Genomic DNA, 15,645 nt, shown 5'->3' with positions numbered 1-15,645 from the left:
ATGAGCACTTTTGTGTAAGGGTGTAAAGGTATGGCCCTTTGCCACACCTTCCTCAAGAGAAATGCCATTATCTGCAAACTGCAGCTCCATCACCACCACCACCTTTCTCTCTCTCTCTCTCTCTCTCTCTCTCTCTCTCTCTCTCTCAATCACGCACAAAATATTATTGGCACTTTAATGTTAAGTTGTTGCAAGATAGGCCACATGATAGGCGACATGTTTGCTGAGTTCTGGGCAAGTTGGAGGTTAAGGAAGATGGCTTTCAGAGATCTGGCACAATGGTGGGAGGTGGGGAAGGCTCAGATTAGGGGTTTCTGTCAAGACTTCACTTACAACACCACATCTATAGCAAAGAGAAGCATTAAACAGTTGGAGGATGAAATCATTAATATAGAAAAGGAGTTGGGGGAAAACAGTATGGGGCGTGTTAATGAGTTACATAAAAGACGCAGGAGCTAAGAGCATTGCTACAGGAGAGGGCGAATGGGGCATTAATTAAAGCCAGGTTTGCTGCAATCAATGATATGGATGCTCCCACTAAGTATTTTTTTAATTTAGAGCATAAGGTTGCGCAGCAGAGTCAGATGTGTTACGTAAGAGTGATGGGACACTAACGCATGATCCTGTGGAGATGAGGAGGATGGCAATGGATTTTTACACTGATCTGTATGGAGCTTCTGAGTGCGATCCTGAATGCTTGGGGCAATTGCTGGAGGGCCTTCCAAGGCTGGGGGCGGATGACAGGGGAGCGCTGGACAGGGAAATCGGCCTACAAGAGTTGTCTGAGGCTGTCCAGCAGCTTTCCAAGGGGCGTTCACCTGGTATTGATGGCCTGCCAGCGGAATTCTATCAGTGCTTTTGGGGACTGTTAGGCAAGGACTATTTGGAGATGCTGCAGGAGTGCCTTAGGAGGAGTGAGCTGCCGGTTAGCTGCAGGAGAGCAGTTCTAGCCCTACTCCCTAAAAAGGGGGACCTTGGACTACTGAGGAACTGGAGATCCTTATCTTTGATGTGCTTGGACTACAAGATATTGTCAAAAGTCTTGGCCAATAGAGGTTTTTTGGATATTTTAATAGCAAAGGACCAGACGTACTGTATACCGAGGCGGACTATCATGGACAATTTGTTTTTAATGAGAGATATGATTGATGTCTCAATAGAGAATAATCTTAATCTTGGGTTTTTATCAATCGATCAAGAGAAAGCATTTGATCGGGTGGGCCATGAGTACCTTTTCAATGTGTTGGAGGCTTTTGGGTTTGGGGGAAGATTTGTTTCTTTTTTAAAGCTGCTGTACAAAAGAGCATCAGTAATGCTTAAAGTAGGAGGTGGGCTCAGTCATCCAGTCCTGGTTAAAAGGGGCATACGCCAGGGCTGCCCTCTCTCAGGGCAGCTGTACAGTCTTGCAATAGAGCCATTGCTGTGTCTTTTAAGGAAAAGGTTAAAGGGTGCTTCTGTACCTGGATTGGGATTGTCTTGCTCTATTTCGGCATATGCTGATGATCTGACTGTTTTTATTTCAGGAGAGGATGACGTTTCAGCATTATCTGGGGCTCTTGATGTGTATGGGAGGGCCTCATCAGCAAGGGTCAACTGGGGCAAAAGTGAGGGGTTTATTGTGGGTGGGTGGGCAGGAGAGGGGCCACCTTCACTACCAGGGGTGTTCAGTGGGGGCATTGATGGGTTTTAAGTTTCTGGGAGTGTTTCTGGGAAGGCGGGGAGTATAGACTCAAAAATTGGGAGGGATTGCCGGAGAAGGTGGCTGCCAAGTTGTCTAAATGGAATTGGCTATTACCTGAGCTATCCAACAGGGGGTAGGGTCCTGGTCACTAATAACATGGCTGCCTCCATCGTTATGGCACAAGCTGGCTGTGCTGCAGCCCCAGACCAGATGGTTAGGGGAGGCTCAGAGAAAACAGGTGAACCTTTTCTGGTCAGGGCAGCATTGGGTTCCTGCCCCAGTGTTGTATCTTCCACCGGAAGGGGTCAAGGGCTTGTGGACATACATGGCCGGTTTTGCGCCGTTCGGTTGCTGACTGCTCAGAAGTTGCTCTATTGGACAGATCTGGCCTGGGCAGCAGTGGCCTGTTGGCAATTTGGTTGTCAAGGAAGTACAAGATGGCGGGGCGAGTTTCAACCAATCCTGTGGAGATTTTAGGGGTGGGGGGGGGGGGGAGAATCAAGTCTGAATATGCTTTTTACAGGATGGTGGATGACATTGAGAGATTTCTGGTGGTATGGGGGGTGGGGGGGTTGCTGTGTGAGGGTGGGGGGGAATGGGCAGGTTGTTTTCAACATATGAATCTGCTCTGCGAGCCCTGTGATGTTTCTTTTTAACTTGTAACTTGTATGTGTTTTTAACATGATTTTATTGTGTAGTGGTTAAACACCTGATATTGTTTTAATAAAGGAGTGTTAAGCCTCTCTCTCTCTCTCTCTCTCTCTCTCTCTCTCTCTCTCTCCATCTTCCTCTCTGTCTGTCTCCACATTTTATCTCTTCTCATTTTCTTTTGCTTCCTTCTTTCTCTGACCTTCTCTTCCTCCCTGCCCCCTCCCTGCATCCCTCTCTCTCTTTCCCTCCTCTCCTCTCCTCACCCCTCCTCTCCCTCCATCCTTTGCCTCTGCTGCTTTTGGGGGATATTAGAGCAGTCAACCAAAAATGGCTCATAATTATTTTTAAATTTAGAAGTCCTACTGACTTGGCAGTGCAGAGAAGACGTGCCGTTCTGATGCTCTGTGAGGTCATCAGGCAGCCGCCCACACACACACACACACTCACACACACACACACACACACACACACACACACACATACATACGTACGTACACACACTCACACTCATATACAAACTCACTCAAATGCGCACACACACACACACACACACAAACATGCTCACACTTACTCATTCACATACACACACAGTTCTCGCATGCATGCTCACAATCTTGTATGCATCACTTACAGGTTTAGGATTTCTCTCCTGTTACCTGAAAAGAGTCCCAAACTACACGCATGCCCAAGATGAGAAGAGAGAGGGAGAGGGAGGTCATGGGAAAGAGTGAGAGAGAAAGAGAGAAGAAGAGAGAAAGGTAGAAAAAGAGAGAGATTAGTGTTAGAGCAGGCGTAAACAGCTGTTTTTTCTAGTTCTTTGATCACAGTAAATGGAATTGATGTAGATTAGCGGCGAGGCGGTAGGAAATACAAACAGACACCAACCCAAACACACACACACACACACACACTAACATTGTGCGTGTCTGAGCGAGAGGGAGAGAGAAAGTGTGTGTGTGTGTTTGTGTGTGTAATGTTGCACTGAATGAGTTTCTGAAAGAGCCCTGAAGGGGAGTGTATCTTTACGCACTGCAGTGGCTGAACAGATGGCATGTGTGTGTTAATATGAGTGTGAATGATGAGACGGTGTTTGGTTAGATTACTGCTGAAATGGCAAGCGTGTGTGTGTGTGTGTGTGTGTGTGTTGCAGGTGTTTTTTTGTTGTTTTTTTTGTGTGAGGAAACACTTGACAAAGACAAAGGGAGATTATGTATGCATGCCAGAGATTGAGTGTGTGTGTGTGTGTGTAGCATTGTAGTACCGCTTGCGTTAGAGTTAGTGTAGTGTGCATGTGTAGCATTGCAGTACTGCTTGTGCTAGTTTTAGTGTGCATGTGTGTTTGTGAATGTGTGTGGGAGGGTGTATGTGAGCCTATGACTACCAAATGTTGAAATGTGTGGGTGGATGCCAATGTGTGTGTAAACGTTCTTACTCTGTGCAAAATGTGAACTTACTCAACTTTGTGTGTGTGTGTGTGTATGAGAGAGAGAAAGAGAGAGAGAGCATGCACGTGAGTCAGTTGGGGATATGCTTATCCAATCTATTGTCAGTTTACTTCAGAGCTATTCATTTTGATGTTGTGTGTGTGTGTGTGTGTGTGTGTGTGTGTGTGTGTGTGTGTGTGTGTGTGTCCGGCAGTCAGTCACCCTATCAGTTTAGGGTTAGCTCAGTAAGCCTCGCTCAAAAAGTCCAATCAGACAGACACACACAGACACACACACGCACAAAGAACTCTCCCCTGGTCATCTGCCCCTATCGGGCTGGTGAACTTCTTCTTCCCCAGCTTTGTCCTTGCCAGTAATCCACTTTATGGAGTAGAGTAGAGTAGTAGAGTAGAGTAGAGTAGAGTAGAGTAGAGTAGAGTAGAGTAGAGTAGAGTAGAGAGTAGAGTAGAGTAGAGTAGAGTAGAGTAGAGTAGAGTAGATACTCCTCCTCTGTGTCTCACGCTCACTAACTCTCCCTCTCCCTCTCCCTGTCTAACTGGTGCTCTCCAAGGCTGTGTTTTGAGTCCACTGCTGTACAACATCTACACACATGACTCCAACAGTAGTCATACCTCCATCATCAAGTTTGCAGATGACACAGTGATCTTGGGCCTGATTAGTAACAACAATGAACAGCTCTACTTGGATCAGGTTGATGAGGTGGCACAGTGGTGTCAATCTAACAGCTTGACACTGAATATCAATAAAACCAAGGAAATGGTAGTGGATTACAGAAGGCAGCAGCAGAACTACAGTTACACCCCACTAATGATCAACGGGCAACCTGTAGAGAGAGTCACAAGTTTTAAATACCTTGGTGTCCACATTACTGAAGACCTAACATGGACTGTTAACACTCAATATGTTCTGAAGAAGTCCAGACAACCGACTCTACTTCTTTAGTCAGCTAAGGAAATTCAAAGTTTCTACATCCATCATGAAGGCCTTCTACACTTCAGCGGTTGAGAGTGTTCTAACTGGTAGCATCATCACCTGGTATGGGAACTCCACAGTTAGAGATTGTAGTACTCTGCAGAGAGTAAAGCTCAGCTGAACATTACTATAAGAACTCAACTCCCTGCACTACAAGATATCTATTCCAGAAGAGTACTCCTAAAGAGCCCAAAAAGATTCTGAAGGACTCTTTCATCCTAACAATGGATTATTCCTACCGCTGAAATCAAGAAGACGCCTATGTAGTCACAAAGCCAGAACTGAGAGACTCAGGGAGAAGTTTTATCCCCAGGCCATCCAACTCTGAACTCACACTATACTGACTTTGCACTCATTCACTCCTCAGCACTCATGACCCCCACCCTCAAACACACACACACACATATCTGACTTTCTCCAACTTTTGCACATCTCCATAGAACTTTTTATTTATTATTTTGATTTCTCCTCCATCTACCCATGTCCTTGATTGCCTAGCCTTTCTGCCCCCACCCCCATCCCCAACACACACACAAAAACACACACACTTACATCATCACTGTCATCACCTCACATACATACAGCACACTGCTTGCTACAGTAAGCCTCCTCTACTTGCTGCACACTGCCCCCCTTTTCCTTGCCCCTGTTGCTCTTGGGTGCTCCTTGTTGGACCCCAATTCCAATCCTCCCCACCTTTCTAATGCAGTCTCTGCCACTTAATCTACTAAACCCCTCTTCTACTGCACTTTTTACCCCCCCACTTTGCACAAATAGGCTGACACCAGACATAATTTCACTGCATTTCTTACTTCCAGTAACTATATGCATGTGACAATAAACTTCCTTGTATCCTTGAACCCTCTCCCAGGGCTGTGGCCTGCTCTGTATTCCTCTCAAGCACTTCTACTTCTTCAAGCACTCAGACAGACACGCGCACACACACACACACACACACACACACACACAGAGAGAGAGAGAGACTCGTAGTCTCTCACAAATCACACACACACACACACACACACACACACACACACATACACACACACAGAGACACACACACATACATACACAGCAATTTGGAAGATGACTGAGAGAGATTGAGTGGAATAAGAGTTACTAAAGACATAGAAAGTCAAATCACCCATGAGAGACAAGGAGAGGGAGGGAGAGAGAGAGAGTGAGAGAGAGAGGGAGAGAGGGAGGGGGTGTAGGGGAAAGAAAGAGAAATTGCATTTGGGATGTTTAGGAAATGCTTGAGGAGAGAATTGACAGGCTAAAGGACGATTATTCATACGCTGACGACAGGAATGGTAATGTTATTTCCCCTTGTGGAGTTTGGACAGAAAACTGGCACAGGAGTTCGCCTTCTCTCTCCCTCCTTCAGAATCTCTGTGCATCTCCAGACTCGTCCATCGATCGCTGTCCTCTATCCTCCTCTCCTCGCTTCTCCTGACCTCTCCTGTCTCTCTGACTCTACTTCTCTCGTTTGCTTCTACCCTTTCCTTTTGCTTCTTCACTCCTCCCATCCTCCTTTCTCATCTCTCTCTCTCATCCTCTTCTCATCTCTCTCTCTCGTCCTCCTTTCTCATCTCTCTCTCTCATCCTCTTCTCATCTCTCTCTCTCCTTCCTTTCCTCATCACTCCTATCTTCTCTCCATTCAATCACTGTAACTGTCCCGCACCCTCTCTCTTCTCCTCTCTCCTCTCATCAAACTCTCTCTCTCTCCACCTCCCCCTTCTGTATTCTCCCCATTTCTCTCTTCTCTCTTTTTTCATCAGCCTCTCTAGTCTCTCTTCCATTTCTCTTCTTCTCTCTCTCTCCCCTTCATCAACCTCTTCTTTTCCTTCCACCTTCTCTCTCCATTCCTCTCCTCTCCTCTCTTCTGCTTGTTGGCATCCTCCCCTCTCCCTGCAGCTGTTGCCAAGTTCACATCACCCTTCAGACATCTTGACAGGCAGAAAGCCCTCTTCTCCCCCCTCGTTCTTCTACAGGACAGATCGAGAGAGTGATGGATAGAGAAAACATGAGAGAAAGAGAGAGAGAGAGAGAGAGAGAGAGCACTTCATCACACTGCCACTGCTAGTGAGAGAGCATTGAGGCTTAAATGGAATGATTGCATCAAATCCCCATTGATCTTGTTAATGTGTCTAACAAGGACAGTTTTAAGGGGACGGCAATTTTGCAGCGGCGTCTTCTCCACCCCCCCACCATCACACACTCACCTGCCGCTGGGTCCTTTCATTTAGGATTGGTGTGACCACCCTGACCTATTAATGTGTGGTAGATGCCAGGTCTTTAGATGCTGTAGTGCACCTGCTGCTTGAGAACTGATGTGCCATTTCTCTTATCTATGAAACACTTCTCGAGATAAGCTTGTAGCGGGGGGGAAACATTTGAGTTGATTTTTGTTGCTACATGGACAGAAGGATTAGGAATACAGAACTCTGACAGAAAGTCGTTGATTTAAACATTGTTTCTACAATACACAAGGTTATGAAATTCTGTACACAGCTCAGCTGCCATCTCGTCAGAGCCAATTTTAGCCTATTTCACTCTCTCTGTGTGTTTTGAGTGCTCTGGTTTGCAGAGCTACTGATACTAAACTCATCTGGCCAAAGGACTCATTACACCTTCTGCACCCAGGACCATGAATTGTGTATTGTGAAGTTTCTTTGTCTTCAGAGGTGGCTAGCTCACTACATACAGTAGGCCCAGTTTAGCCAATCAGAAGTCAGAAGTTACACCGTGCTCTCAATGATGATATCACAGGAAGTGACCATCACTGTAAGGAGAGCATCTATGTATTGTTTCTGCTGTAAACTGTGAAGCCGACTGTCCCGGACTACAGATTAGTGATGAGTTAGACTTTAGTTGAGTTGAGTTTGACTTTAGTTATCCCGGACTACAGATTAGTAATGAGTTAGACTTTAGTTGAGTTGAGTTAGACTTTAGTTATCCCGGACTACAGATTAGTGATGAGTTAGACTTTAGTTGAGCTGCAGCAGTTTTGATTTTGATGTCCATGATTTTGATGTTCAAACAGAAGATCATACGTACTTACCAGGCTTATGTGGAGTGCCTCTGTTGTGGACATGCAGTGGACATTGTTATCTGTTTCTGCTGCAGATATATATATATATATTTTTTCCTGTCTTCTTTCCTTCCGTCCCTTTCTTTCTTCTCTTCATCCCTCCATCCTTCCTTCACATCTCCTCCTCTTCTCTCTCTCTTTTGCGTCTGCTAGGTAGTGTCTAGCTCTGTGTTAACGCCCCACTGGGGGGGCCACATGTCACACAGGCTAAATCAGGCCTCAGTGCGCACAAACAGCTTGAAGGAATGGGGGAGAGAGAGAGAGATAGAGAGAGGGAGAGATGGATAATGAAGTCGGAGAAAAGAAAAAAAAAAGAAAGAGAGAGAGAGAGAGAGAGAGAGAGAGAGAGAGAGAGAGAGAGAGAGAGAGAGAGAGAGAGAGAGAGAGAGAGAGAGAGAGAGAGAGAGAGAGAGAGAGAGAGAGAGAGAGAGAGAGAGAGAGAGAGAGAGAGAGAGAGAGAGGGACAACTGAGGCTTTGAAAAAACGTGAATTATTGAAGGCTGTTTTCTTCCTTTCAGACATTTCCATCTTGGTTGCATAACGGAGCCTGTGCGTCCATGTGTGTGTGTGTGTGTCCATGTGTGTGTGTATTTTGGAGTGTGTGTCTGAATCCTCAGATTCTCACTAAACCATATACACACGCTCTCATCCTCTGATCTTCTGATCTGGCTGTGCGCTCAGTTTCCTATACAGACTGTGAGCTCTTTGGAAAAAGACGGATTATGCTTTTATGCCTTTATTGTGTGTGCGTGTGTGTGTGTGTGGTAACTTTTTGGGTGTGACTGTGAGTGTGTGAACAGAGAGAGGGACAGCACTTTCCATTGGGCTGGGGCATAGCTGTTGTGGGCAGCCAGTAAAAAGGTGTGCCTGTGTGTATATTTCTGTGTGTGTGTCTATGAGAGGTTTTATTTTATGAATAAATTAATATTTGCCGGTATCTCCCGCGTGTGCTGCATTTCTGCATTTGTGGGTATGTGTTTTCTTGCATCTGCCTCCTCATGTTTGCCAGGACATGGTATCCTGTGTGAATCATGTGTGTGTGTTTTCAGTCTGTCAAGTTCATTTCGCAGTGTCCCTTTCCACTCCAGACACATCTGAATACTTCACTACACTACTACACACACACACACACACACACACACACACACACACACACACCAGATCTTTTTAAACCACTCTCACACCCTCCTTCATCTCCCTTGGTGTACATCTGTGCTCCCTGGTTTAAACGGCTTCCCTCTGTACGTCTGTCTCATTTCACAGAGCGAACCCTGACTATTTTAGGCAGTGACGTCAAAGAGACTAATTAAGACACTGCTGAGCGTAATCGCTATGGAGTTTCTGTGTTTGGGGAAAAATACTACATTTCTGAAGTGAGCTTGTTAGACAACCAATATAGCAATACTAGGGAGGCTGTGTGTGTGTGTGTGTGCGAGTGTGTGTGCGAGTGTGTGTGTGTGTGTGTGTGTGTGTGTGTGTGTGTGTGTGTGTGTGTGAGTGTGTGTGTGTGTGTGTGTGTGTTTGTGTGTGATCATTTTGATCATCCATTCAGTGTGAAATAAATATATAAATGGGAATGTTACAGTTTGTATTCCTCACAGTATGTCTGTCAGGCCAGTTGAAGAACAAGTGCTGAACAAGGAAGGAAGGCCAGAGACAGCTGCATGGGAATAACTGACAGAGAGAGAGGAATAAAAAAAAATGAAAAAAGATAGTTTGGAGTGGAATGTGGAGAAAGTGTGTAGTGTGTGTGTGTGTGTGTGTGTGTTTCTGTGCAAAAATGTGCAGGAAGTTTGCCAGAAGATGCAAATGAGGCACCATTTAGCCACTCAAGTCTGCTATGATTAATGAGTCTGTTTTGTCCGTGTGTGTGGGGGGAGAACTAACTAGGTGGTTTGGGGCATCTGGTGTATAAAGTGAAAAATCGCCTCCTTCCCCCCAGAAAGCAGCGCAAATGCTTACTTAACCACCCTAATAGTATCAGTAAGCTATTACAGAGTGTAGTAAATAGCCTATTAACCTGTAATAAGTCATGTTAAATAAATTGTATTATGTTAGTTGATAGTATATGGGAAGGTTTTCAAATCAACCGGTCCATCCTAATGTAGACAAAAAATCATAGCTGATGTTTTTTTTTTACCTGAACAGACAAGTGCACACTGAAAGCACACACACACACACACACACACACACACACACACACACACACACACTCACACTCACACTCACACTCACATACCCCAACCGACAGTTTTTCATGAATAATTGAGGTGTATGCCTTTGATGAGCAGTTTCCAAAGACAAGAAGCCTGAATAAGGAATGTTTAAACGAAACGGAATCGTTAAACGGAATCATTTAGTGAGTCAGCACAAACACTCCTGCAGCAGTGCAGTGTGTGTTTGTGTGTGTGTGTGTGTGTGTGTGTGTCTAAATACATTGTTTCTATTGGTGTGTGTGTAATCTTGAGGAGACCTCCAGAAAGCTTCTTTGCTTCTCCTCTTTGAGTAGAGGTGGATGCATATTTCTGATTTGAATTCAGAGACTTCATACCACCTTACTGATGGCATCTCATACCACCACCTTACTGTTGGCATCTCATACCACCACCTTACTTTTGGCATCTCACACCACCACCTTACTGTTGGCATCTCACACCACCACCTTACTGTTGGCATTTTTTAAAGACTGAGAGGATCATGCAATGACATACTGAAATGCCCAACTGGAATAGTATTAAAACACTGTGACCAATGAACTGAAATACTTGGTTGCGCTTTATATCAATTATACGTATTACGGTGTCCTTATAGACAGTTAATAATGAAATCTACTCAAGTACAGACATGACACTCTCCTAACCCTAAATCTAACACTTACATGCAGGCTAAAATGGACACGTAACTGAAGTGTTCCATAGCTTCCTAGCCTGGCTAGCGCCACCACTTCTCAATGAGACGTCTGGGAACCAAACGTTCATTTTCTCGTATTTGAAAAAAATGCCCAGATCCGTTTATTGGGTGCCACGGATGTCTATCAAATGCGTCTGTGCATAGCTCATCATCGTCTTGCTTTCCCCCCTGTTCTGTGATTGGTTCCCTATCTCAGGCGAAAATTTGCTCCATGGTCTCCAGGCTGCCTTAGCAGCGTGAATCAAATCGCGCACAAGGCAGCATGGGAACACCCAGGCTAATAGCTTCCACTGTAATCAATGGAACTGTGATGGCAGACGTGCTAAACTTGTGGGCTTCACTTGCGGATCTGGTGTAGCCGAGGGTTAATTACTAACTTTTACACTCGGTGTGGATTAGTAAAATTTTTTGTTGAAAAATAGGTCCAATTATTTCATGGATATGTATCCAATATTTAATGAAATTGAAACACTGAGCTAATTGAACTAAGTGCTGTTGTAACAGTGTGTGTGTGTGTGTGTGTGTGTGTGTGTGTGTGTGTGTGTGTGTGTGTGTGTGTGTGTGTGCCCTCAGTGGTGGAACGTGGAGAAAGGTGAGGCCCTGCAGACCTTCTACACCACCGGCGCCAACCTCAAGAGAGTCCACGTCTCACCAGACTTTTCCACCTTCGTCACCATCGACAACATCGGCATCCTCTACATCCTTAAGAAGGTGGAATAAGCCTGAGATTCCGGAATGCTCGCCATCGGAATCGTCTACATCTTCAAGAAAGGGGGGTGAAGACCGAGCTTTTGGAATGCTCGCATCGGAATCCTCTATGTCCTGAAGAATATGAAATGAGACTGTGCCTCTGTTTAGTCCCGAAGTCCCGAACCGCATTGGAATCATCGGTATCCCAAAGAGGGTGGAATGAATGTGGGGTCTCTCACAGGAGCAACGTGGGATGCCAATCACTCCCAATGTTTTGATTCTCTCAATGTGGTCAGTGTGGGTGACCAGTGCTGGAAAGCAGACTATGGATGTAGTGTTTCTATTCATTTTTTACATTTTCTGAGTTTGTGATAATCGCATTATGAAATGTGCCCTGCCTTGTCCTTCTGGTTAGTTGAGTGGCCCTCTTTAGGTGAGCTGCATCTTTTCTGGGACAGAGCTTTTGTCATGGCCAAGTACTTGTGCACCATATGTTTCCTGACCTACATTTTAAAAATGTTTTCTATTCATTTGTTTTCTCTTGGGCAAGAAAATGCAGTCTTTTCCCTTTGTGCTTCACAGTACACGCTTGTTTATATCAAGGCGTTCATTTCTAAAAATAGTTTTATTTTATTTAAATTTTTTTCATTTGCATCAGTTTTTTTGTTTTTATTTTATTCTCTGCCTCATGGTATAGCCGGAACTGTTGTGGTGTCTTTCTGAAGTGATCTGCTGTGCATTAAATGCATTGCCGTGGTCCCTGCTGTAAGTTTACAGTTGTACATACTTTACGACTGTAAACTTCCACCAGGGACACAGTTGTAATTGTGAAATACTTGCTGTTGTTTCAGCACAACCAGCTATTTTATTAATGTGAAAAATCCTAAATGGAAAATTTTGCTAACTGTAGACCTGTTTACAGTCTTTAAACTACGGTTTTTTCTATACCTTTATGAACCAAACATATGCAGCCCTTTTTTCCTCCATCTTGGCTAATAATAGAAATGGATGCTCTTTAGAATCTAAATCAGGGTTTGCCTTGCAATATGTAGCACAGCCATTGGACTGAACATGTGGCAGCACATCCAATGAGATGTACTGTAATATTCTTGAGCCATATAGAATCTATAGTATATAGAATTATTATCATTATTGATGCATGCGACATCTTATGCAGAGTGTGATACGTATCTGATCTAGCTGTCCAGCCTTGTTCAATCAGTCAGTCCCCATGGTTTGGAACAGCCTCTTCTAAATGCCTTGGAACCGCCTCTGATGCTTTTTGCTACAGTCAATCAGAATTTCACATCTCTTTGGGCCAATGGGGTAGATCAAGAAGCACTCAGGGTAAAATCTTAGTTTGTTGATAAACTACATGGCACTGGTTGTATGTCTTGCACGATGAACATAATTTATACCTGTCTTGCAATAAATCTGTTGGTGTATTGATGTTGGGCTGCTTTTTGTATGGATTGGATTACCGCTCAAATATGAAGTGGTATGAGCAAACAGACTGAGTAAATATAGTGTGTAGATGAGTGTGTGTGTGTGAGGAGCGAGGATGAGGACGTATGACGAAGACCACCTCCACATGTCTTCTGCTGTGTCTTTTTATATTTGTTTTATCTGCGAGCCAGCAATCCCGCCTGGCTGATGTGTGTGTGTGTGTGTGTGTGTGTTATGTAAAAATACATCAGTGGGAGGTTCCTTGATGCCATGGGTGATTGACAGCTCTAAAAACATTTGCCACCGACTGAATTATGCACACTTGTCTCCGAAGAATATGTTTTATCTGTGTGTGTGTGTGTGTGTGTCAGTTGGCTCCCATGTTTTTGTAAATATGTGTGTATGCCCCTCTATCTCAGCAAATATGTCTGTGTGTGCATATGTTAACTCAAATGTGTCTTTGAGTATGTGTGTGTTTTTTACTGTGTGTGTGTGTGTGTGTATGTATTTGGTGCTGTGTCTGTGTGTGTGTGTGTGTGTTCTTGAAGGGCTGGCACTGCTGACACAGCGACCGTCACGCTCCGTCTGCTTCTGACACCTCCCTCGGACAGCGTGCAGATCTGAGCGGACAGGATGATGCCCCCCCACGCACACACACACACACTCCTCATCCCACATCACTGGCTGCTTCTCCAAATGTCAGGCAGACATGCTGCAGGGGTAAACTGGCACTCCAGATCAGTCCGGTCTGCATGTGTACGAGAACACACACACACACACCCTATCATACAATATCAGACCCCATCAATCGACGCCAGGACACACAAATGCTGATGCCTTTCCAGTTCGATTAACATAACCCAGTGTGGTCCCGGCAGAATGCTAATTCAGTTCATTTCATGACAGCGGAACTATTTTCCATTTAGCACTGTAATACATATTTGACCACTGTTAGCATTTCATCTCCTAAATGTGCCTCTGCCAACAAATCAAATAAATTATTTATTCTGTGCGACCCATGTCACTGTAAGACAGTGCTATTGATGCTAAAATGGTTGGGATTGTTTAGCTTGAAGGTATTCTGACCAGTGGCTTGTCCAGCGTTCTCCCTCGGGCCACAGAAAGGGCGTTTCCTATCAGTCTCATGCTGTGGGTCGGAGTATGCGCGAGCTGCCACTCGTCCTTTTTAAAAGGTCAAGTTGACAGACGCTGGGGACGTGACCAAAGACTGTGCGCCGCCAGGGGCTGGTGGGGTTTGTGTGTGTGTGTGTGTGGGGGGTGGGGGGCTTGTTACTCAGTGGAGTCATCCGTTGACCAGAGAGGAAGGACCCAGGTGCTCTGCCACATTGCATTTGCTGCTGCAGAAGATGAGAACACAAGTATAGACTACTATCAGCCAATGAGAACACAAGAGAAGTATAGACTACTATCAGCCAATGAGAACCAAGGGAAGGTAGATTAACCAGCCAATGAGAACCAAGGGAAGATAGATTAACCAGCCAATGAGAACCAAGGGAAGGTAGATTAACCGTCAAAATAAGCTACTCTGTCCGTTACATTACGCGTCATTTATCTGACGCTGTTATCCAGAGTGACATATAGTGAACAAACAGGGACAGTCTTCCTGGACGCGAGGTTAAGTGTCTTGTTCAGGGTCACAGCAGTGGCAGCCTACTTGTGGGTGTTCCAACTTCACCATACTTTATAACCTTTAAATGTGTCCCAGTAGCTCTTGCAAATGTTGATCAGGACCATGACCTGTGATTGGCCCCTCTAGATAGATTTATTACAAGATAACGGTCACAGGACCTCACATGTTTCTTGGCGTTGTCTTCAAGGCAGCGGTGCCTGGAAGGCACTATGGTTAGGCATGGGTTAAGGTTAGGGTTAGGTTTAGGATAAGGTGCCTTTAAAGGTGCCATGTGTAAGAATTGAGGTAAAAATATCCAAAAAATGAGCTACACGCATCAAAAGAATGAGAAGAAATAAGGGTGATTAAAAAAATGACAAGGTATAGTGCTGCAGAGATATCAACCTGAATTAGCATGCTAAATTACTAGCCACAGCCCGACAGGTGTCATAATACCAGTTTAGGCCATGGGAGGCGGTATCACGAACAACATAACCGCCAGCCAAACTGCAATACACGTGTCTCGGTTGTTACTCTAGGGTAGACCAACTCACTTTCTGGAGGTATACTGCCCCCATCTTTTATAGAATGTGGATTGCGGTGGAATGTGGTTGATTTTTTGCCGGACATTACACATGGCACCTTTAAGTCGACGGTGGCAGCGCTGCCTGGAAGACGACGTTGGGGGCATAAAACACCATCGAGCACCTCACGGCAGCACCCACAGGACAACATCTAGTCAAGTCACTTTTATTTATATAGCGCATTTTTGTACAGCACACCGCACAGAGGGGCACTGATAAGAGCTCAGGTTGAATTTACCGTGGACGCAATCACAACTAGAGAGGAAAGTATGTAATGTTGTGTAAACGCTATAATAATCCTGGGTGATTCTTGATTGTCAGTGCAATCAATGAGGTTTCTCTCTAATGATGCATCCTTTACTTAGAGTACACATTACTAATAAATTTAAAAAATGCCTTGCAGGAGGCTCTTTAGAATTGTGTCAGTCATTTGAATTTTCTCACATAGTGGTTGCTATTTCTCAGGGATGGAGGGTAAGCAAGTGCTTTCCGTGCTACCTCAGCTTCCATAGCATAGTGCTATTAGTCATAGATTGCAGGG

The 15,645-nt window shown here is 44.8% G+C and overlaps 1 protein-coding gene across 5 annotated transcripts in view; it reads left to right on the top strand.

Moving 5' to 3' along the window:
• The window catches only part of apaf1 (apoptotic peptidase activating factor 1), a 54,679-nt gene extending 41,786 nt beyond the window's left edge, over positions 1–12,893 (top strand). For all 5 annotated transcript variants that reach the window (XM_048267838.1, XM_048267839.1, XM_048267841.1 and 2 more), the window contains one exon: positions 11,328–12,893. In XM_048267838.1, coding sequence (XP_048123795.1) covers positions 11,328–11,474 — 147 coding nt within the window. In that variant the 3' untranslated portion in view covers positions 11,475–12,893. The remainder of the gene's footprint in view (positions 1–11,327) is intronic.
• The last annotated feature ends 2,752 nt before the right edge of the window (positions 12,894–15,645 follow it).

The sequence above is a fragment of the Alosa alosa genome, chromosome 17 (genome assembly GCF_017589495.1).
Source record: "Alosa alosa isolate M-15738 ecotype Scorff River chromosome 17, AALO_Geno_1.1, whole genome shotgun sequence".
NCBI classification, from domain to species: Eukaryota; Metazoa; Chordata; class Actinopteri; order Clupeiformes; family Clupeidae; genus Alosa; species Alosa alosa.
The sequence above is the reverse complement of the archived record's forward strand: the minus strand, read 5'-3'. Positions and strand labels throughout refer to the sequence as shown.